At 23.7% G+C, this 23,305-nt stretch overlaps 1 protein-coding gene across 1 annotated transcript in view; it reads right to left on the reverse strand.

Annotated features, from left to right (window-relative positions):
* The window catches only part of LOC105258587 (dynein heavy chain 1, axonemal), an 87,031-nt gene that overhangs the window by 61,108 nt on the left and 2,618 nt on the right, over positions 1-23,305 (reverse strand). Inside the window, exons 5-23 of the mRNA XM_025413539.1 lie at positions 21,645-21,774; positions 21,401-21,577; positions 20,961-21,308; positions 20,238-20,453; positions 19,767-20,026; positions 19,124-19,592; positions 18,368-18,692; positions 17,785-17,916; positions 17,352-17,672; positions 16,651-16,828; positions 16,441-16,573; positions 15,216-15,761; positions 14,389-14,615; positions 12,910-13,152; positions 12,606-12,719; positions 11,642-11,897; positions 9,723-9,885; positions 8,941-9,051; positions 7,103-7,194 (exon numbers count right to left, since the gene is read on the reverse strand). Coding sequence (XP_025269324.1) covers positions 7,103-7,194; positions 8,941-9,051; positions 9,723-9,885; positions 11,642-11,897; positions 12,606-12,719; positions 12,910-13,152; positions 14,389-14,615; positions 15,216-15,761; positions 16,441-16,573; positions 16,651-16,828; positions 17,352-17,672; positions 17,785-17,916; positions 18,368-18,692; positions 19,124-19,592; positions 19,767-20,026; positions 20,238-20,453; positions 20,961-21,308; positions 21,401-21,577; positions 21,645-21,774 — 4,441 coding nt within the window. The remainder of the gene's footprint in view (positions 1-7,102; positions 7,195-8,940; positions 9,052-9,722; positions 9,886-11,641; positions 11,898-12,605; positions 12,720-12,909; positions 13,153-14,388; positions 14,616-15,215; positions 15,762-16,440; positions 16,574-16,650; positions 16,829-17,351; positions 17,673-17,784; positions 17,917-18,367; positions 18,693-19,123; positions 19,593-19,766; positions 20,027-20,237; positions 20,454-20,960; positions 21,309-21,400; positions 21,578-21,644; positions 21,775-23,305) is intronic.

The raw sequence follows: 23,305 nt of genomic DNA on the forward strand, positions 1-23,305 counted from the left end.
ATAACATTATTTAACATAAAATCAATAACACTAGATACACCGTGAATGATGTGCAATGCGATTTTGTCTTATTTCTATTATTCTCTTTCAAAATTATAAGATTATTATTGAATAAACACGTTACGAAAGTAATAGTTCTTTTTGTGATAGCTTTTAACGAAATTTTACATTCATATTTCTGAGAGTAACATTTTTGAGAGAACATAAAATAAATCTTTTTTGAAAGAGGCATCAAAATAAATCCATTGTGATGCAATTATATAACATATAAATTGTATTAACCTTGTATTTTTATATCAATAACGAAGAAATGATTCACGCTTTAACATAAATATTGATTTTTTTAAATAGACATAGCTAAAAAAATAATAATTTATCTACATTATATAAATGCCATAATTTTCGAACATTAACACATTTTTTCATTAAATATAAATAAATTTTTAAAAGTCATCTTTATCATCAGAGTAATTTAATTTCAAATCATAAGAAATAATACTTTTATTTTTATGTTCGAACGTGCAATTTTAACATACATTACATTCTTCATTCACCCATAATTTTCTTATCATTTGAAAAACAAATAATATTTTCTAGTCGGAGAAAAATTAACAGAAAATGATGCAATGAAAAAACACAGCGCGCGCACAATTTTATTTATAAAAAAATATCATTGTTATAAAAATATTATTTGTTATAAATTTTAAATATGCAAGAATAAAAAATTTTAACATTTAATATTTATATTTTTAATATTTAATATTTATGATATCTAAACTTTATCATTGCAGTATGGATATCTATATTGGTCCGTTAATCAATAAATACTTAAGGATAAAGCTACTCAGTAAATGCAGCTCTCAGTAAATGATAAGATTACTTGAATGATGTGATAAGACTAATGTATACGATATAGAGTATAATAAAAAAAAATATTAGAAAGTATTTTTTATGATAAAACTAGAAACACGCTGCTTGAATCGGATATTTAAAGAATTTCTTGAAAAATATTTTTGTAAAATGTGAATCATGTTTTAGAAAAAAACAGTGATATAAACTAAAAAAATATAAAACTAATTATTTTAATTTCAAGCGGAATTTTCTACCTTGAAAATATATTTTGAGTCTTCAGTAAAAATGCGATAAAAAATTTGTTTTTTTTTTGGTTTTAGATAATGTTTCCAAAATAAATTATTAAAAAAGTAAGTAAAAAAGTAAAGAAAGAACAAACATGATGTATTAACATGATGTATAAAGTAAAAAAATATATTTTAGCAAAAACTTACTTTTTAAAAAATACTGAAGGGTGTTAAATTAAATGCTGTTTATAAAACTATAATTTATGTTTCTTTTATTTCAGATAGACATATTTATAGACTTATTTAAAACAAATAAAAAATTACGCCCATGTTTAACTGATCATATTTCCTTTTCTTATAGTTCAGTATTTTATAGAACTTAGTACTAATTTTATAAAACAAGAAAAAATCACTTGAGTTGAAAATGTCATTTAAAGTTGGCTGCAACAGTATTTTTAATTAAAATATTTTTATTTAATATATTTATTTAATATATAAATATATTTTTATTTAATATATTTTTATTTAATACGTTAAGATAACTTTTGCGTGCGCGCGCTGTCAACAGTATTTTATTTTTTAAAATGTAAACATTTTCTAGTGACATTAATTTTTTTAAATTGAATTGTTAATTAATTCGTAAAAGTATTGTATACATTTTTCTAAGTTTTGATGAAAAGAGAAAAATGTTTTATATAAGGATATATTATATATTATATATATCATATATATTATATATATTATATATATATGGAGAGATATTCCGTTTAATTTTATCTTATAATCTCCTAGAATAATAAAATAAACTATATATATAAAATTTTTAAATTTTTCCATTACATATTTTTAGTATTTAATTTAAACAGTAAATATTTGGGTTTTTATCAATTACATAAAGTAAAAATTTGATGTGTGTGTGTGCGAATAGGACAGCAAAATGTGTTATATTGTATTATATTTTATTTCTATCATATTGTGTGTGTGTGTGTGTGTGTGTGTGTGTGTGTGTGTTATATTGATTAAACATTTTTTATGCGAAATTTGGCACAATATTGTAAAACTTGGATTTACTTTGAGAATTGAAAAAAGTCAGAGGCGTTTATTGCAAGATATTCTTCATAATGTATCATATGACAGCACGAGATCGCAAAGTTGATCTTGTAAAAATTTTTAGCAATTATAATATTTTTCTCAATAATTTTTCCAAACTTTTTATAAGAACTTTTCTTTTCTTTTTATCAATTCTATAATTTCCTCTCTTAAATCTATTATAGATTATTAGATTGTATCTACCAATTCAAAGTTTTGTATCAAAATAAAAAAAGAGGTTATTAAGAGATTATTCTTTTCAGTTGACTCACGTCGAAAGTAAAAAATGAGAGCGGATAGCGAGTTAATATTTAATTTTCATTAAATCATACGTCAATAGAAAGCTAAGATCTATTTTAAAAGAGGTATAAAATAAAAGTTTTAAAGTTAATGTTTGGAAAAATGTTGATTTGAACAAGTTGTCAAATATACATTTGAAAGATTATGACAAAATTTATATAGTAACATTACAAGAGAATCCAAAAATGTAAATAAAATTTTTAATGTTCTGTTACACATATTTATGCAACAGATTTTATATAAAGATTACAAATTTTTTTTACAAATACTGTCTTTTTTAAATAAAATCGGAATTTATTTTAAATTAATATTCAATTATATTTCAGTTTATTATATAATTTTTTATATAATTTTACTAACTTGACAATAGCATTATAGGTTATAGTTTTTAGACATAGCAATGTAAATTATATTTTCCTTAATTGTTCTAAAAAAAATTCTATAAATCTTAAAGAGAAACAAGTGATTTAAAGAGTTTTGTAAATTTTTTTAAATATTTGATTGAAAATTTGTATTAAAATAAAATTTAATATGTTAATTTACTACAATAAAAGCGAATTAAAGTTTAAACTATAAAAGAAAGATATATATATATATATATATATATATATATATATATATAAGTCAAATGTTAAAAACATTGATATTTTTTATCGAAAACAAATTAAGAAATAATACATACATAAGTTGTACGTTTTATGCAAAACTTACAAAGAAAATGAGCCGTTACATTTCTCTCTCGCATGCTACGTTTCTTTTTTGTTTTTTGCGCAATTAAAGCAGAGATCGATTGAGCGAGAACTCGTCTGGGGAAATCACTGGAAAAAAAATTTTTCGGCATTTTTGCATGGAAAAGATCTCTTTGGGATTACGCAATTTCATATAAATCTCAGATAAAACTGTGTTTTTACAAATATTCTTTTACGATTTTGAATCCATGCAGTATGAATAGAATCTCGCAATGGCTTCACGTAAAATACACGAGATTCTTGTATATATAATGCAAAATCACTTAGCTCATGTATATAAAATATTTATCTGTGTCAAATAATCCTACACACACGTTATCAATACGTTACGAATATTAATAATAATTCGTTTAAGTATTTTTGCAAACATCTTATCAAATTCATATAACAATCAATTATATAACAAATATGTTAATGCAAAATACTTTTCTTATTTTTAATCGTTTATATAAGAAAAAATTAAATAAAATATATTAATATATTATGTTACATTTAAACAGAAATTTTCTTATCGAAAATTATGATATGATTAAATTATTTTACGAAATTATGTTTATAAATTGAGATATATAGACATATATAAATACATTTTTTATCTTGATTTTTTATTTGATATGCACACTTTTCCGAACAAAAGATTATCGTAAAGCATTTCTATGAAAAGATTATAATATTTTTCACTGAAAACATTGATGTAGATGCGTGAATCTGATCACATATATATTTTTTTATATATATTTTTCTTTCTGCATTCTGCGTGATACAAATAAACTATACTTGACATGTATACTTCGTATACATATCAATTATTAAAAATATAATAAAATGACATATCTTATATACGTGGAATAACAAATTTTGCTTGATCAAATTCATCATTATTGAATTAATTATATATCAAAATGTTTTTTGACAATATAATTTGAAACATAATAGAAAGGCGTATGCGGCAGTAGATTGTAATAACGATGATTAATCCTCAACGATGATTATAACGTTATATATAAATTAGATATTTGACTTTATTAAAATGTTTATTAAATGTTTCGCACATTGCGCATTTTCGTAAAAGTACTACTTGTTATTTCTTGTGATATCTGAACGCATTTTTAGTTTCATAAATATTTATGTTTATATGCATTATGGTTATATGCATTTATAGTTATATGCATATGGTTAGGCAATATATATTGTTTTTAACTTGATAATGTTATATATTGTAAATTATTTTTATTTATAAGAACATATCTAACGTTAAAATTGTCGAATATAATAAAAATCCAATAAAAATAATTCTAAAAATCGCAAATTGACCCTCTACTGTAAAATTATATTAAGAAATTGACTTTAAAAGTCACTAAATCATCCCATGTATGTCAAATCAGATGTATCAATAAATAATTACATACCCAACAAAAGAAGAATATGAAAAAGTAAATGTATAAATATATATACAGTTGTTCTATAAATTTCTATATTTTTTTATAAAAATACGTCTCAGCAGTGCTCCTTTTTCGTATCTATCACATATAACGTATTATTATGAAAAAAAGAATAGTTTAAAATAAAGTAACATTTTTTATAAAATATATATACAATATTATATATATATATATATATATATATATATATATATGTAAATTATTTACACACACGTATTGTATACGTGTGTACATATGTATATGTATATGTATATGTGTGTGTATATATATATATATATATATATATATATATATATGATACTTATGATTATTATTGTGGTGCGCATTCCTGTATATAATGTATAATGTTAGAAAAATACATATTAAAGATATATATTTTGTGTGTGTATGTATGTACGTATGTATATATGTATGTATGTATAACTTTATTTTACTCTTTGCTTAAATTATTATGTAAAGAGAGTCTCACTAAGTGGCTATGTATTTTATTGTATGTACGATTATGTCAGTTATATCTGTATGTAAACATATTATTTCATTTATTTAAACTGACTAGAAAGTTGGTATGTAAATAATAATTGTTTCTATATAATGAACCTTACATGTTGAATTAAATCAATATACGAAATATTGTATATTTTTATCCACTATTAATCGTAAAATGATATACTAAGTTTACGATTTGAACTTTATTTACATGCGCTTATTCTATATTAATTTAAATGAATATGTATTATATTTATATTATGTAGCATTTATATATATTTATATATATATATATTATATCCCCCCCTATAATATAATTATTTATATGTTATGTAAATAAATTAAAATTGTTTTTTGAAAAAAACTTGAGAATAATTTTATTCTACTTCAAACATTAAAAATTTATTTATTTCATTTCCTGTTTCGGAAAGACAAACTATTGGTGTATATGTGTCACTTATTTTACTTTCTATAAAAGATGAGAATATATATTTTTTTGCGCAATATATAAACATCATACGCACACATTTTCTCATGGCAGTAGAAAAAATATATGTAGATTTTGTTAGCTTCATCTTTTATATATATATATATATATATATATGCCCTTTTATATATATGTTTTGGATATATGTTTTGTAGAAATACATACATATATGAAAACAATATATATGTATATATATACATATATATATATATATATATATATATATATATATATCGTTAATAGCTAAGCTAATATATATATATATATATATATATATATATATATATATATGTTGCGTCTATGTGTTGTATAGTCAAGCATATTAATCTTATTAAAACAGTTCGTTTATTTCTCCATCTCACTTGATTTGTATGATCAATTCTGGATTGATCAGAATTCATATTGCGAGATTGGATATACATCATCAGTTACTATTAATAAAGTCCTTTGATATTTTGCATCATATATAATAATCGAGTTTTACAGTTGAAATATATAAAATAATAAGAAAAATTATCACATTTCTCACATATGGAAAAAATTTAAAATTACAAAACTTCTAATTAAAATAAATAGATAACAAAATAAGAATATGATTTGATTTCCTAATCATGATGTATGATATATAAGAGAAATAATTATTCAATATATATGTGTGTGTATAAGAAAAATTATTTTTATTAAAATATCTCAAACGGATCCGAAGAGAATATAAACTTTTTATGTTCTATTCATTTTTGTCACAAATTTTTTTTTAAATTGTTTATTTTTGTACTGAAATATAATTACGTCTTATGCGAGAGAGAAAACAATATATCTATAATATATGTATCTTACAATAACATAATTTTTGTAAACATCTCTTTCTATCTTCCTTATAAATTTTCTACTACATCTTTATTGCTATTATGTAAAATGCACGAAATAATTAAAATTATATAATACTATTTGGAAACAATAAAATTAAACTTCTAAGCTAAATTTGAATCTTAATTATTTTAATATTTTGTAAATATATATAACAAATAATATTTGTAAGATTTCTTACAGAAATCTTAAGAAAGTACTCCTAGAAAATCTATTTAGGATAATATAAAAAGCTTAAATCTTTTATTAGATTTCAGTAAAATTTTAAACATCTCTTACAATATCCACATAAGTAATTTGTAATCGAATTACTGTGATCAAATGAGGAAATCCTTCTTTTAGAGAATTTAAAAGAAATTTCTTTTATTTATAAATCTTCGTGAATTACTTTGAAATGATGAAATTATTTGATCAGATCAAACTAACATCGCGATATAGATTAATATTGCTCGTTTGAATATCACTCGATAAAACTTTTTCAAGCACACAGAAATATAACGATTAAAATATCAATAATACAGCGTAGAAATTTAAAGAAGGAAGCTCATCTAAAGATCTACTATAACACGAATATCTTTATCTCGCAGATTATTTGGTACTTACCTTGGTTTTCCCGGAACCTGTCGGACCCACCAACATTAATCCGTTGTGTATCAGCATAGTTTCGTACAGCTGAATTATCTTTTTCACAAAATCTGTAATTAGAATTGCGTAATTAAAATTTTTAATAGATTCCACGAAGCATAGTCACAGACGAATTAAGGAAGCTCCGAATGCCGGTATCGATCCAATGCGCGTTGCCACATTTAGCGCGTGCTTCCAAATTGGATGTTTTAGTGCAAAGACACGTTTCTACATTACGACATTTATTTTCATAATTTCGCGAAGTATATACATATTAATGTGAATATGCTCTCTCTCTCTCTCTTTCTCTCTTGATGAGATATGTACATAAAGTTCATAATCACTGTACGAAGAAGCAACAAAAAATTTATTCTTTTTCTAAAAAAACCTATATTAATTTTTATGTGTCTCTTTATATGTTATATAAACAACACATAATTATATAGTCTGTAGACTAATAATAATTAAATAAAGTGTTATATACAATCAATACAATATTTATAATGTTGTAATTGTCCGTGAATAGAATATTTTATAATAAAAATCGCTTTTGCACATCATACATTAATGAATAAATGCATAATTCATAATAGTTAAAAACAAACATATTCCACAAACAATATTATGGAAATATATTTGAAACTTTACTTAATATGCCTAATGCAAACATCAACTGAATTATTTATTAAATAATATTAATACGTTATGAATATATAATAAGCTATTTTATTTATGTAGGTTTGATATTTTAAACCAAATTAACATTAATTTAAGATTTATTGTTTGAAATTTCAAATATATTTATATGAGCGACATAAATCGAGCGAGAAAAGAGAATTAACAGAAAAGAGAAAAATAAAGAATTTGTCATACTTATGAAATCAAAATAATTTTCTCATTAGTTTTTACATATTGCTCGCGTAATGTGAGCTATGCCATTTATTTTATTAAAGCACATTTCCCACAATGAATATTTAACATCTTTAATTTTGTAACTGATAACTTAATAAAAATGTATTTATTAGAAAGCTTATAAATTTATATATTATTAGAAATCATTATACATATATATTGATAAATTAATATTATTAACACTTATTAAAATATTTTAAATTAAATTTCGCAAGTGTTAAAAAATGAAGGGGAGAGAAAAATAATTTTTTCCAAGAGAGAGCATTACAGGGCTTTCACAATTTAAAAAGTCATATATTTTAAGCAAAATTTTTCTTTAAATACGAGTTGAATGAAACATTTATTCCTCATTAAATAACATATTTTCGGCATTAGAAGTTAAATTAATATATCTATCTAAATATATATCTATTTATTTCTTAATTAAAAAGGAATTAGATAGATTAACTACATCAAAAGTTAATAATTTTAATGTATTTTGAGATTCATGAATTTGACATTACGCAAAGCACTTTTAAATATAAAATTCATAATTAATCTGTACTTTAAAAATTAACTTATAAAGAGAAAAAATCTATGTTCGGAAAGAATTTAACAGAGAAAGTGTAGATTGATAAACTATTTTCCTATCAACAATGAGTTTTAAATTAGATATAAATAAATTTTTGAAAAATTAGAACTTTTTTTATAAATATAAAATATTTACATGTCATGGAGCAAGTTAAAAATTTTTATATATTATTTTTTAATATGTCTTGTGATATATTTGCTTTTTTCTTTCCATTTTATATAAAATATTTTAAATAATTATAAAATAATTTTGCTGCAGTGCATCAAAAGATAGAACAATATGTACATAGATTCGAATGAAAAAATTCAAATTAAAAATGAAAAATTAAACTTACTATTGACGTCTTCTAAACCCATTTGTCCGATAGACTTATGAATTCCTGCTTCTAGGATCTCATAATCTACTGATTTCTCGATGAGACCGGGAAAGAGATCCGATACAATATCTGGAAAAACGAAATGTAATAAATTACTTATTTATCTTTTTCTTTTTAAATGTCCATAAAAAAACAAGTTATAGGAAAATTTAATTGTTTAGTAGATTATATCCATAAAAAACAAAATTAATAAAATATAAAAGAAGCGGAAGCAAATATATAATCGACACAATATAAATGTATATCCCCTTTTAATGCTGAAAGACAAGAAATAAATAAATCTATCAATATAAATATACTTTATATATAATATAAAATATGATATAAAAATATCAATATAAATATACTTTATATATAATATAAAGTATGATATAAAAGTGATAAGTTATATGCAAGATTTAAAAAATAAAATAAATATATATATATATATATATTTTTTTTTTTAATTTTATATATTTTTATAGTAATAAAAAATCGTAAAAATATTTTATTGTTCTTGCGATATCTATTTTCATACACCACATTGAAATATGAAATAATGTATTTATAAAAAAAATGTATTTTTTAAAATTGGATATCTCCTTCGTAAATTTTTTAAAATAAAATACAAAATTGTAAATTTAATAGTTCATTATAAAAATTATCTAATTTCAAGATAAATAAATTTTTAAATTCAACATTTGTATTATTTAAAAAAGGATTACGAATTTTTAAAAATTTTAAGATTTAAACTAATTTACCATTAAACAACTTTAAGTCATCCTTCAAAAACTTAGGAATATTTACATTCTTCAAGGCCCGAAGACAGATTTGGTTCTCTTCAAGATCTTTTTGTTCTCGTTTCAAATTTCCAGCAGCTATAATAACAGACTTTACTGCGCGCATACCGAAGTCGTAATGGTCCTATCAAATTATATTTTAGATATAATTAATTAAACTCAAAATATGCAAAAATAATTAATTTTAAATCATAGTCAAATGACGTAACTCTATTTTAAAAGTATGAAATAATAAAGATATTTATCATGAATAATTATAACATTGTATTTAGAAGCATTATAGAATTGTATTATTTTAATGAATAATTATAACATTGTATTTAGAAGCATTATAGAATTGTATTATTTTAATGTAATATGTAACTGGATAAATTGTTGACGACATATGATATAATAGTCTAATATAGTCTATTATTTTAATAAAATTATTTTAACAAACATTTTGAATATGACCTACTTTGTGTATTCGAGATTCCTCAAAATATATTAGACATCCCATCAAAATTGGCACCCTTTTTATCTTTTATTTAACTTTTATCTATCATTTAAAATAGATAAACTATAACAAAAATATATATCAAATTAAATGATTTAAATTAAATTATTATTATTGAGTATAGTGATTGCTTATAAAAGCTATCTGTGTTAATAAATGAAGAAGTATGCATAATTTTTGTATAATAATGTGGATATTTCAAATATAATAAAAATTGTAGCGCTTCGAAACGGATATAATGATGTATTATTTAATATGAATATTTTACATATTATATGAGTTTTCGGCTTAAATGTCATGGGCAAGGTTTACCTTTTGGACACGTTTTCACTCAACACTCATTTTTAGGGTCAAAAGACATTACGTGATTAAAAAATAATAAATTAGTATCTTTATTTTTAGTCATGTTTTTTGATGCTGAAAATGAGTGTCAAACGTCAAGTTAAAATGTACCCTTAAAGATTGACGTTGTCATGTTTCATCATAATACTAAGTATACGAAAAGTATAAATAGATAAAAAATATAAGTACAAAAAATTAAAATTATGAGATAAAAATAAATATACGCGTTTATTTAAATTATTAAAAGTCTTAAATTATTAAAAAGCTTTAAAGTCGCACATATTTTTTAAAAATTATTTATTTTATAATTTATCAAAATTTATGGTTGGCTAAACAAACATAAATATAATAATACATAAATAATACATAAATAACACAATAATGCAGAAATAATAATAAAGTTAATTAATAATAATAATCACTTTAATTAAATTATTACCATTAGAAAGTATTTCACAATTTGTTTAAAAATTATAACTTATTATTTATTAAAGTTTATATTATAGTGATAGCTAGCAGTTGTAAATAACACGATAAATAATAAAATAAAATTACCTCGCAAGTTACATGTGCGATGTTTTTATGCCACGTGCCACAAAATATTGAAATTTATTAAATATTTCATATTTTCATTGATTCATAAGCTTTCTATTTAATAAATAAAAAAAACTCGTATTATTTAACTCGTAAATCACATAAAATAAAATATATAAAATATTTACATTAAATCATATATTTGTTTTAAATACTACTCTACTAAATAACTTTTATTATGTCAAAATATTCACATTATTAGATAAAAGTTATGCATATATTTCCATTTATTAACACATATAGTTTAGTGTAAGCAAATTATACTCACAATAGAATTCAGTTTGAGTCATTCAATTTGATTTCTTATGATCTTCTTTAAAAGATAAAAGCAAGTAACCACTTTTGATGGCACACTCTGTAGTAATTTTGATTTGTACTATTAGAATGTATTTTTCAGAGGTTATATTGAAAAATAAAACAAAAAGAAAAAATAGAAAAATAAAAATACTTGTATGCTTAGTTGCTCCGAGCTCAGCTTAAAAATAGTTGTGATTTTTCTGGCAAGATTTTTTGCATTTATAAAGCCATATGAGAACAAAGATATTTCAGCAATGAGAGTATAATTTGGGATCATCATAGCCACCGGTCGGAAAAGTGCTTTTAAATTATCAGGTAATTCTGTTCGACCAGCATAACCAGGATTCATAGTGATGAATACAGCGCAGGATGATTTTAAGGTGAGTTCAACTCCTTCAAAAAGAAATCTGCAAATTTATGAATTTAATTTAATATTAATTTGACATCAATCAAAGATATTATAACGCTGGAGCAAATGTACTGTTGAACTTTTCGTATTTAATTTTCGTAATTAATAATTATTATCTCTAAATACATATAATTTATTATTGCTTTATAATTCTTTCATCATCTTTATTATTATAAAATATAATATTACAGATTCTGATTATTTTTATATATTATTTAATAACGTATTCACCAAACCGTAAATTATAATTTGAGAAAAAAGGGAGAAAGAATGTTATTTGATTGTATTAAGTAACAAAAACTTATATAACAAAATTATGTAATATATTTATGTAACAAAATTAATTATAATATTGAAATATTACAAAAAATTCGATTTTAGATGTATGCCAAATTAATTAATTTAACATCGTATATATTACAAAAATATTAATAAATACGCAAAGTACAACTTTTAATAAATTTAAAATTAATTCTGCAATACAAATTTTAAGCTAATTTATAATATTTTTTATTTCTAGTATCAAATAGAATTCCATTATTAAATATCAATTTAAACTGTTTAGATCTCGATATTAAATAATTTCAAAATCAAACGATTTCACGTTCTTTTAAAAAGAAATTGTTAAAATCATTTTATGATATAATGATGTTCATTGTTTTAATTTATTCTATATAATTTCTATTTGCCGGTGCTGCTTACTTACACGTTCGCTCGTATGTGTTGTGCCTTTTGAATAGTTATAATTTGTTGCGCTACAACAGACAAAACCTCGATATCGATTCGATTAAATTCGTCGAAACAGGCCCATGCACCAGCGCTATAAATCGTCAAGTCATCTTAATTATTAATTGAAGTCGTGTGTTTTTGAATTGTGTTAGATAAATTCTCATTAACGTAACTTGAGTGTAACAAAATTATATAAAATCGTGTGTTTTTGAATTGTGTTAGATAAATTCTCATTAACGTAACTTGAGTGTAACAAAATTATATAAAATATTTGTACCTACCTGGCAAGGCCTTTGAATAATTTGCCCATAGATTTGAAGTTAAGCTGATCAGAACAATTAAAAACCACACATTGAATCGCGAATGCTTTCGCGAGATCCTTCGTAGTTTCCGTTTTACCAGTGCCTGCTGGACCAGCTGGTGCACCGCCGAATTTCAGATGCAACGCACCAATAAGTGTAAGATAGCAGCGATCAGTCAATGGTGTAATTACTAGTCTACCATTGTTACCTAAATATTCGTATCTGCAAGATACAAAGAAAGAGTATAACAATAATTGTTCTAATAATTTATTCTGTTAGAAAAAAGTATTGCAGTCAAAATCGAAACCAGCCGAACAATGTAAGTGATGAAAGACATTGATTAGTATATCCTTGTAAGAGGTAGCCGCAGCAAAACTGTGAAAAAGTTACATTAATTAAAGATAAGTATTAATTACATCCTCGTAACATTGAAGTAAATGTGTATCTTGAGAAAAATATTTTCAATTTGTAGATTATTCGTGAGATGTGTGTATATTAATTGATCATTTTGAAAAATTGAAATATTCAGAAAAGAGAGATTAAATTTATTTCAATTCTCAAATTAAAAAATAAAATTAATATTTAATTTTATATATTTGCTATTTAAATTAAAAATTAATTATGCAAGTAATCGTTAGAATGTGAGTTGTTACTGTATAATTTCAAAGAAACAAATAAGCATAGAACAAAATCATAAGAATTGAAATTTATGCTCAAGAAAGATTTTAATTTGAGCAAATTTCTTGTTTTTTATGTATTAAGAGTTGCAAAAAGTGAATTAAGTGAATTACTAGCATAAGAGAATATTTTATATATTTTGTATATAGAACATTAATAGAATTATGATTTCAAAAGAGCGGATTATCTTTTATTTATCAGTAGAGGATTTTTAAGAAATTCTTGAAGATTTCCCACGATATTCCTCTTATAATTAAAATAAGTTTTAAAATAACTTTATAATTAAATTTAGGAACAGATACAATTAGATAAGTTATCATATCAGTTTCGTAGAATCAAATAACATTTATGAAAGTGAATTTGCTTTGTTTCTTATATAAAAATAAATTATTTTAAAGTACAAGTTCTAAGATACTTGATAATTTTGATTCATGTAATAAAGAACTCAATGCAGCTTTAAAAAATTTAATAAAATTTATATCAAAAGAATTAATAAAATTTAATAAAATTTATATCAAAAGAATTAATAAATTTGATACAACTTTTAAACTTCTAATTCTCTTTAGAGTTTTAAAAGTATAGTGATTCAATTCACTACTTAATATACACTACTACCAAAGATTAGAAGTTTAAAAACTGTATTATTGTGTGTATCAAATTCTTTAATCTTTGACAAGTGAGTTCTTCTATCAAATTTTATTATTAATATAATATTAGAAATCTTACTTTTTTTCTTGTTAATTCTAATGAAAATTAATCCAATATATGGCGAGAACTCACTCATATGGAAATTCAGCATTTATTGCGCGAATCTTTAAATCTTTGTTATCAATCCAGTAATATCTTAAGTGAGAAATCCATTCAAAATCGTTGACACTGATTATTTTCTGCTGAATCAACTTATGCAAAACGTCTTTGGCATGAATCTCAATTGTGATCACAGCCTCGAGCATCAATCTTAAAATCTCGGTTTGCGGATTCTGTATTAATTCTCGAAATATCTCCAGCTATAAAATATTATTAAAACAAATGTATTATTTCCAAGTTTGTGTAAATTATATTACAATATTTATCTAATCAAACTCTTTTTAATTTAATTTAAAATAAACAAGAATACAAGTCTTCACATATTTATATCTCCATTTAAACGAGAAATTTTTCAGTGCATATTATGCAATAAAGTATCAAGAAAGTGTATTAATTCCTTATTTTAAATAATCACTAAATTTTTCAACATATAAGAGAACGTGCAAATATGTGAGAAAAATACCGCATAAAAGATATATTTGATTAATGAATGTTTTATTTTGTAAAAATAAATGTTTTACTTTATAAAAAAATACAAGCTCGCGGGAAGAAATGAAAAGGAAATTGTATAATTTTTTAAATGTATATATAATTATTGATTGATATTAATTATTATTGACATTAATTAATATTGACGTTAACTATTCTCAGAATTTTGGAGCAGAAGCAAAGTTATAAACAATTTATTCAAATAACGTGGACAAAGATATTACTTATAATTCGTTTAGAAAATATATAATGTTTATATTTATTCTCGCTTGTCTTATGGAAAAGTAATCTAATGTTTGCATATTACATACGTGCAATAACATCAGATTATAATAATCAGACAGAGTATTGTTCCTGATACCGTCCTCCACATGGGCAGTCCAATATGTTTGACCCCCGCAAAGAACTACTTGGCCCGGCCACATGTATATCCATTGATTTCGCGATGTCGTTTCCACTGTTTCGAGGGCCTTACCGATGAGTTCTCGCAGGGTATTGCGCATCGCATCCTCGACCTGTCCCAACCAATTCTCGACATTTCCCTCGGGATAGATCGATGGTCGTAACGTGACCTCCTCGTACTCGGCGGAATACATTCTCGTTATCCTGAGATCATCTTCGAATCTCAATTCCCTCATATTTTCGAAACATTTCTTCAGATGCGGCTGTATCGCCTGAACGTGCTTGGACTGGACAATTATATCCAATAGTTCGTCATCACTCAAGAAGAAAAAGCGAGGGAAAATCATTCGCTTAGTCTCCAAGTAATCCGACAGACCCTTCTGGACTGTTTCCAAGATTAACAGACATTCCTTCAGGCTTTCCAATAAGATTTTATCCGCGCACGTTATAATTATCTGAAATAATTTATTATTAATGTGAAATAATGTGAGATTTTTATATATTTATAATAGATCAGAGTTTTTTTTCTCTATATATTTTTAAATATTTATTACATTTAAAGAAAATAATAAATTAAAAAAAAATATTCTCTTTTTTAGCATATTTAATATTAAAAAAATTTTAAATAATAATTGTATGAGCATGGAAATAAGATGATAAAAATGATGATAGAAATGCGCTGCAAATATATTCTTGAAGTATATTACTTTAAAAAGCCAATATAAAGTTGTTACAAAATGTAGACAAAACACAACGAATGAAATCAATATGATAACATTGAATTGTTTACATAAAAGTTAGTTGACTTTTTACTTTTTCCAAAACTAATAACACAAAGTTGCTACAAAACGTAGATCAAACAACGAATAAATTCAATATGATATGAATGCTTAACTGCTTATTTAAAATGAACAAAAATGCATTAAAAATTAATTTAACATTTAATAATGTTTGATAAGTGTTACTTTTTATAAACTTTAAACTATATAAATTTAATTTAATATCAAATATTATTTTATTATTTTATTATTCCAAATTCAATACTGTTTTATGTAATTTTCATTGTTCTGATAGATCGAGAGAATTCAATGGAGAAATGTATACGAAACATAATGTCAAATTTGCTTTACATACGTATGGGCAATCGTATGCATTTTTCATAATTCGCCTCCAGTTTCGTTGCATTGTATTGAATTTCCTCGCTTCTACGGATAGTTGCCGATTAATATCCTCGGACGAAAATATTGGCTCTAAATACATCCATTGCCTGTACATATATTCTATTAAATCAGTAGTATATATCTCTTTGATAGCGGCAAACGGAAGTTAAGATATAATTGTTACCTTTGCACTTCCGTCCATTGAGCGATCACTTCCTGAATTAATCTCAATTTAGCTTCCCATTCATCGATTCGGCTTTCAAAGGCAACTTTGAAAGGATTGACACTGAGATGCTGAGTATTAAGAATATCATCATCTAAGAGAGTAGTGATGTCGTCGGAAATCTTCATTATGTATGTTCCTATATATAAATGTGTTAAGATATTATATATTATAAATAAAATAATATATTATTTACATTATAGGAATTAATTAAATTAGTTATTTATGTAAATTTTTATGTTTCAAGTACATTTTCAAAATAGAAAGTATATACAATATAATATAAAATATATTTTTTAATTCTTAATTTAATTTCTTAATTAAAACTATTTCTATTACTAAATAATTTAAAAAAAATTATAAACAAATAAACTTTTTAATTTGTTGAAATATATATTTTATTGTCATTTAAAACGCATGAAAATCTAAACGTGAAATTTGATATATTAGTATTTGTGGAATTCCCGATCTATTCAAACATATTTTTTTAATTTGTTAAAATATATCTTTTATCATTTTTGTCACATGATGAAATGAAGTAAAAATTAAAATAAATGTAAAATTTGATATTTTTGACTTTTTTTTGTGAAATCTATTATTCACATATATCCAATATTCACATATATGTATATACAAGAAAGGGGTCATTTCTTTTTACATACCAGTATTTTTATAAGGAAGAATATCCATTATAATTGTTTGCCATTCAGTTGTCATTTTATCCAATGCATTCTCTATCAAATATTCCTTTGCTGCAGCGTCTGCGACGGTTTTCACAATATCTTCATATTTCATCACACTGAGAAAGAGTAAGCTCTTAAAAGTTAAGGTTGGTGTAAGTTCCATTTGTATTCCAATTTGCTTATTAAGTTCTTCAAAATGTCGAGTTTTCATTCCTGGATGTCGCAAAGCCTGTATCATGCTGATGTAAGGCTTAAATGCTTCAATTTGATCTCTTATAGTGAACGCTATAGCAGCTATCTCTATAATTTGCGAAAGAGTATATAAACTATTCTGCATCGTACCGATTTCTATATGAATTGCAAATGTATTGCATTCAAAATTCAATGAATTTTAAACGAAATATCGACCTACTTTGGTTCTCTTGAAATACTTTCACACAGCGCGATATAGCTTTGTGCATATCAGTAACCATGCTTTCAATTTGATTAACATCAATATTTATTAGAGGATTTTCCATCCATATTTCTTGCCATTTTAACCAATCTGTATTTGGCATGTAAAAATTACAAATATTTGTTTAAAGTGAATATAAATGTGTTGAGTTATTGAAAATGCATGATATGTTAATAATAAAAAAAATACTTAAATAAAATGTAAAAAATACTTAAATACATTTACGAAATTTAATGATATATCATATATTGTCATTTAAAATTATATAATTATTTAATTTAGAATTTTGTAAAATGAAATAAAAATGATAAATAAAACAGAATAGTATTAAAAATATAATAACAATAGAAAATATAATAGAAATAAAAAAAAAACAAAAAATAAATACAAAGTTTGATGAAAAAATTATAAAATTTTATGTTATATAAATGTGAAATTCTATAATATTTAACTTTAAAATTTGAATCTTATTATTTTAAATGAAAAAGTTTTCTACAATTTTATAATTTTGATATAGTATTTTTCTCTATCTATCAATTACCCGATGCAGTAATCCATAAGATCTGATACGGCTCGAATTCTCTCACCAATTGGTTCAATTGTTCAAATGGCATGATATTCATACCAAACAATTTCTGTCGCTCATTCAATAATAAACTTGATTCTTGACAATCTTTTATCATTTTACAGATTCTCTTTATCTCTACGGCCATTTCAAATATTTTGTTGATATCTGTTTGCAGCGCTACGTTTGTAACATTTCCTACGAGTGTGTTGATTTTTTCCGTAAGCAAGATTTCATCCTGTATTTGCGCCTTATGAAATTTTTCATATTCATTCGCAAAACGTTCAACAGTCTCTTCCATCTGTGCATAATATATAAAAAGATGGACATATATATATATATATATATATATATATATATATATATAATTACATAATATGATCATACATTATTTTAGAAATATAAATATGTGATTAAATGTAAAGTATTTTAATTATATTTATAGAGTTATAAACTTTTCAAGACAATTATTTATTAGAATTAATAATTATTTATATATCTTTAAAAATGTATTATATAGAATTTCAAAATTTCTCTTTCATTATTAATTTTAAATAGTACTCTCTTTTTTTTCATATTATATTATATTAGTATTATAAAATTTGATGCTTCAATCTTTAACAAATAGTTAAAGATGCCAATATTTCATATTTTTTAGAAAATTTAATCATATAACAATATTTTGATTGATCATACAATGATGTATTTTTATAGAAAATTGATGAATCTTACATATAACTGTATTTGCCTAGGAAAGCCAATGGCTTGCCATTTAGCCTCGAAGTCTTGATCTGACAGATTCCACCAAAAGTGATCGAGAATATCGTATTCGTGCTTCAACTTCTGTACAATTTTATCCAGACCTTTGACCATTTGAGGTATGGTTCCCATCCAGTCTTGTTCCTCGAATAAATGCTCGATGTCGCGCGGAATTGCCTTTAATCTCGTTCTAATTTGCATATAATTAGATAGAATGATATTGATCTGCGTTCTTAGACTCTCAGTAAACATTGTAAGTAACTGTGTACAACAGTTTTGTCGCTTTTGTATCAAAAATTGTCTAAGAGGTTGGATATTCACTCGAAAAGGCCCTATGACGATTTCCTTCGGCAGCGTAAATTCGAGAATTGATTTCATTTTGAAGTGAAAGGATATTTCATCTGTGACTTCCGCGGCGGTGTGATCCACTTTTTTGAAATTCCTGCAAAAAATAATGGTTAGAAAAAATAATCGGTATTTACAGGTTTTTATAATTAATTTTAATTGGTAAGAATTGAGAAAAAAAGTTAAAAATTCTAGAAAAAATTTCCGAGAAATTGATTAAATGACCTGATCGATTAAATGATATGAATCGCCCACAGCAATCTATACTCACTCCACATATTTTTCAACGTTCAATTTATAAATTCCTAAATACTGCTGGTACTCGCTTGCATATGCCTTTAGGGGTATCACAGACTTTCGATAAGCGGTTCTTAAACGATCGCGAACTTCGCAAACTTGCTTTTCTAGTAAGCCGACTGAACTGAGATACAAATCTTTGGGAAACTTTAGGAAGGGTAATAATAAAGGGTGAACTTGTTTAATTTGATGACATAGGCTCAAAGAATTGTCTAACAGATCTGTAATCACTTCCTGAAAATTAATAAACTAGTTTATCAAACTAGTTTATCACTTATGTATAATTTATAATCAAATTTACAATAAAATCAATAAAATTATTATTATATCGAATACATTCTTAAACATGCGTGTTTTTTTAAAAATATTTTTTAATTGTAAAATAAATTATAAACTAATTATCTAATTTATACATTAACATAAGAAAATGATTAAATGTCTATACCTGAAATGATTCAAGATCCATTAAGTAATAAGCAGTTTTATCATTCATTGCGATATCAATATTAAAAATAGGATTTACTGGAGATTTAAATTGTGTATTTATGAGGTCGTCTCCCCATGTAAAATTTTCGTCTATATTTAATGTACAAAGCGCTGGAGTTTCCAACATTTCTAAATAGAAAGCAATTGACCTTTCCACCAAATTCCGAAGCGCATTCTATGGTGATAAATAAAATATTATAAATATATTAATTATAAAATTTTGAAGCTTTATTACGTTATGAATCTTTAGTTACGTTATGTAATTAATTTGTAAATTCATAATTTATATATATATACGTTATAAATTAATAAATTTTATTATCTTAACAATTGTATTGTATACATTTTATGTTCTCATTGACAATCTAAAGTTTTAAATATATGAGTTTGAGCTGACGTTTTTATTTTTTATAATAAATCTTATAATTAATTTTTTATAATTTTTTATAATTTTTTAAATATTTTTTATTAATTTTTTAATAAAATTCTATTTTAATTTTCTCTTCTATTTATTTAATTCAAATTCAATTAATCAGATATTAGATGAGAATTATAGACATATCTAATAATTGAAAACAATCATGTAAATGCATTTAAGCATATTTCATTGTATAATATATTGTACAACTTGAAACATTATAAAATGCAATTGATTTTTTCTTAAAAACTTGGATATGCATACCTGCATTCGATATGCAATAAGATCCATGAATCTTTTCAATTTCATTACATCATACACATCGTGTCTTCGTTGCTCAAGATCAAACCATCCTTTTCCGACATCTCTTAAACACAATCTAACTAATTGCGTAATTTTTTCCACCCATGTTTCTTTCATATACTTTATTACTGTGCTAGTTTCTTGATGCTGCTGCGATTTGAATTCCGACAAATGTACAGATTTTCCGTAAGTTGACATGAAAAGATTCATATTCGATACGTGAAAACACTCATTGACTACACACTGCATAGCTTCGTGTACTTCTGGCACAACGTATAATACTATCCAATGGAAAAAGTTTTTCGTTCTCTATAATGGTATTGTTAGTTATAATTCATGATCAAAATGCAAACCAAACGAAAATGAAAACCAAACGATATCATAAGTTCTTTCATAAATACTGTAAAATCTTCCATTTCGGTGCAAATTTTTCCTGTTTTCGGTGTATTGAACTCGTGAATATCATTAATTTCTCTCCATATAATGAAATTAAACATTTCCGGTTCTTTCTCTATAAGAGATCTCCACATAAGATCGCACATAACGCGGCGATAATCCAAAATAACTTCGTCCGTTAACTAAATGTTATATTAAAACTTCAGTAATTAGAGAAAATAAATAGTATATATACGATTATATACCTACGCTGGAAAGATGTTTGAATTCATATTTCATGAAACCTTGTCGCGTAGCTGACAAAATTATAACTTCTTGTTGCTTTTCATCGAGTGTTGGCATATCTTCTACTACCATGCAGTCCAAATAAAAGTGATATCTGTATGCAATTATACTATTCATTATTTTGAGCATACAAGTATTAAGGTAAGATAAACGAAAAAAATGAATATTTTACGAGATATTTTACCTAAAAAAAACCTTATAAAAAAATACGCCAAATACATAAAAAAGTCAAAAAATCTAAAAGAGTGATAAAAATAAAATATTTCAAAACTGATATGAGATCAAAACTATTAGCCAAGTACAATAAATAATTTGATATTAATTCGTAATCGATACTAAATGAGTTAAGATTACTTTAATTCCTAAACCATTTTTTATATGATGTATATAATTTACAAAAGCTTTACACAAATTCTAAATCGCATAAATGACTTTCATGTCGAAGTAAGATATGAAAACTTGGCGTGCCCTTCCCCCCCTTCCGCCCCGTCGTTTATATCTTTTGAATAAAATAAAAAATTGATTATACAATATATATTTGTTAATTCTTTCATTTAGTAAGTACAATTTACATTTTTATAAAATAAGCTTTAAACGAATATGCAACAGGCAACATATTGGTCCGAAACGACCTGCGAAGCTTTTCAATCTAGCTTACAACAATCAAACTTTAGAGTACTAAATAAATAATACGTAAATAAATATAATGCAACAAATAATATTATATGTATCTAGTGAATATCTAATTGTTTAAACAAAGTAAATTCATATAAATTAAAATTATAATATAAATATAAAAAAATGATATATTTTTGACAACCTCAGTATTTCATATCATATTGTTTTTAATTATTATTTAATTATTTAATTCATGGAGGATTTAAGAGCAAAATTTCTATAAAATGTCTATAAAAAATTTCTATAAAATGCATTGCTATAATTTAAAAGAAACGTTTGTATATAATTCATAATATTAATCGAAATGGATAAAAATTTCAAAATACAATGTCTTCTGATTGTAAGGTCGTTATGATAAGTTGTTATTTTATAATCATAGTGCGATTAATTGTTTCTTTCAGAAATTTTTGTATAAAATTTAGAGCCTCCGTTACGAGAAGCATAAAAGTAAAATAAGATTGAGAGTGATAGGATTAAAATGTTTTTTTAAATTAGTGATTTTGATATTTGACATCAGATAAAATTTGAAATTTGCTCGATGAGACAGATAATTTGTAATTTTACAATCGCAAGAAAATTATACAATTTGGAGATATTATGTATTTATATTCATTAAATTGTGACAAAATTATTGAAAAAAAAAAAAATATTAACGTGAATATGAACGTGTTATTGTAAAACACTTTCTCTTTATATGAATTAAGAAATAAATTTATTCACACACTCGATTTATATTCATCTTATATCGCGAATAAATATGCTATGTATAGTATCTAATAAAATATTATACAAAGTTAAAAAAATTTCAGAAAGCTAAACACGTGGATTATTTGGCAATCTCCAATATATATATATATATATATATATATATATATATATCTTATATATATTTTAAAATCTAAAAATTTTTAAATATTTTGTAGATTTATAATATAAAACTGTTTAAA

Source organism: Camponotus floridanus, unplaced genomic scaffold, assembly GCF_003227725.1.
Source record: "Camponotus floridanus strain SB8 unplaced genomic scaffold, Cflo_v7.5 scaffold68, whole genome shotgun sequence".
NCBI lineage: Eukaryota > Metazoa > Arthropoda > Insecta > Hymenoptera > Formicidae > Camponotus > Camponotus floridanus.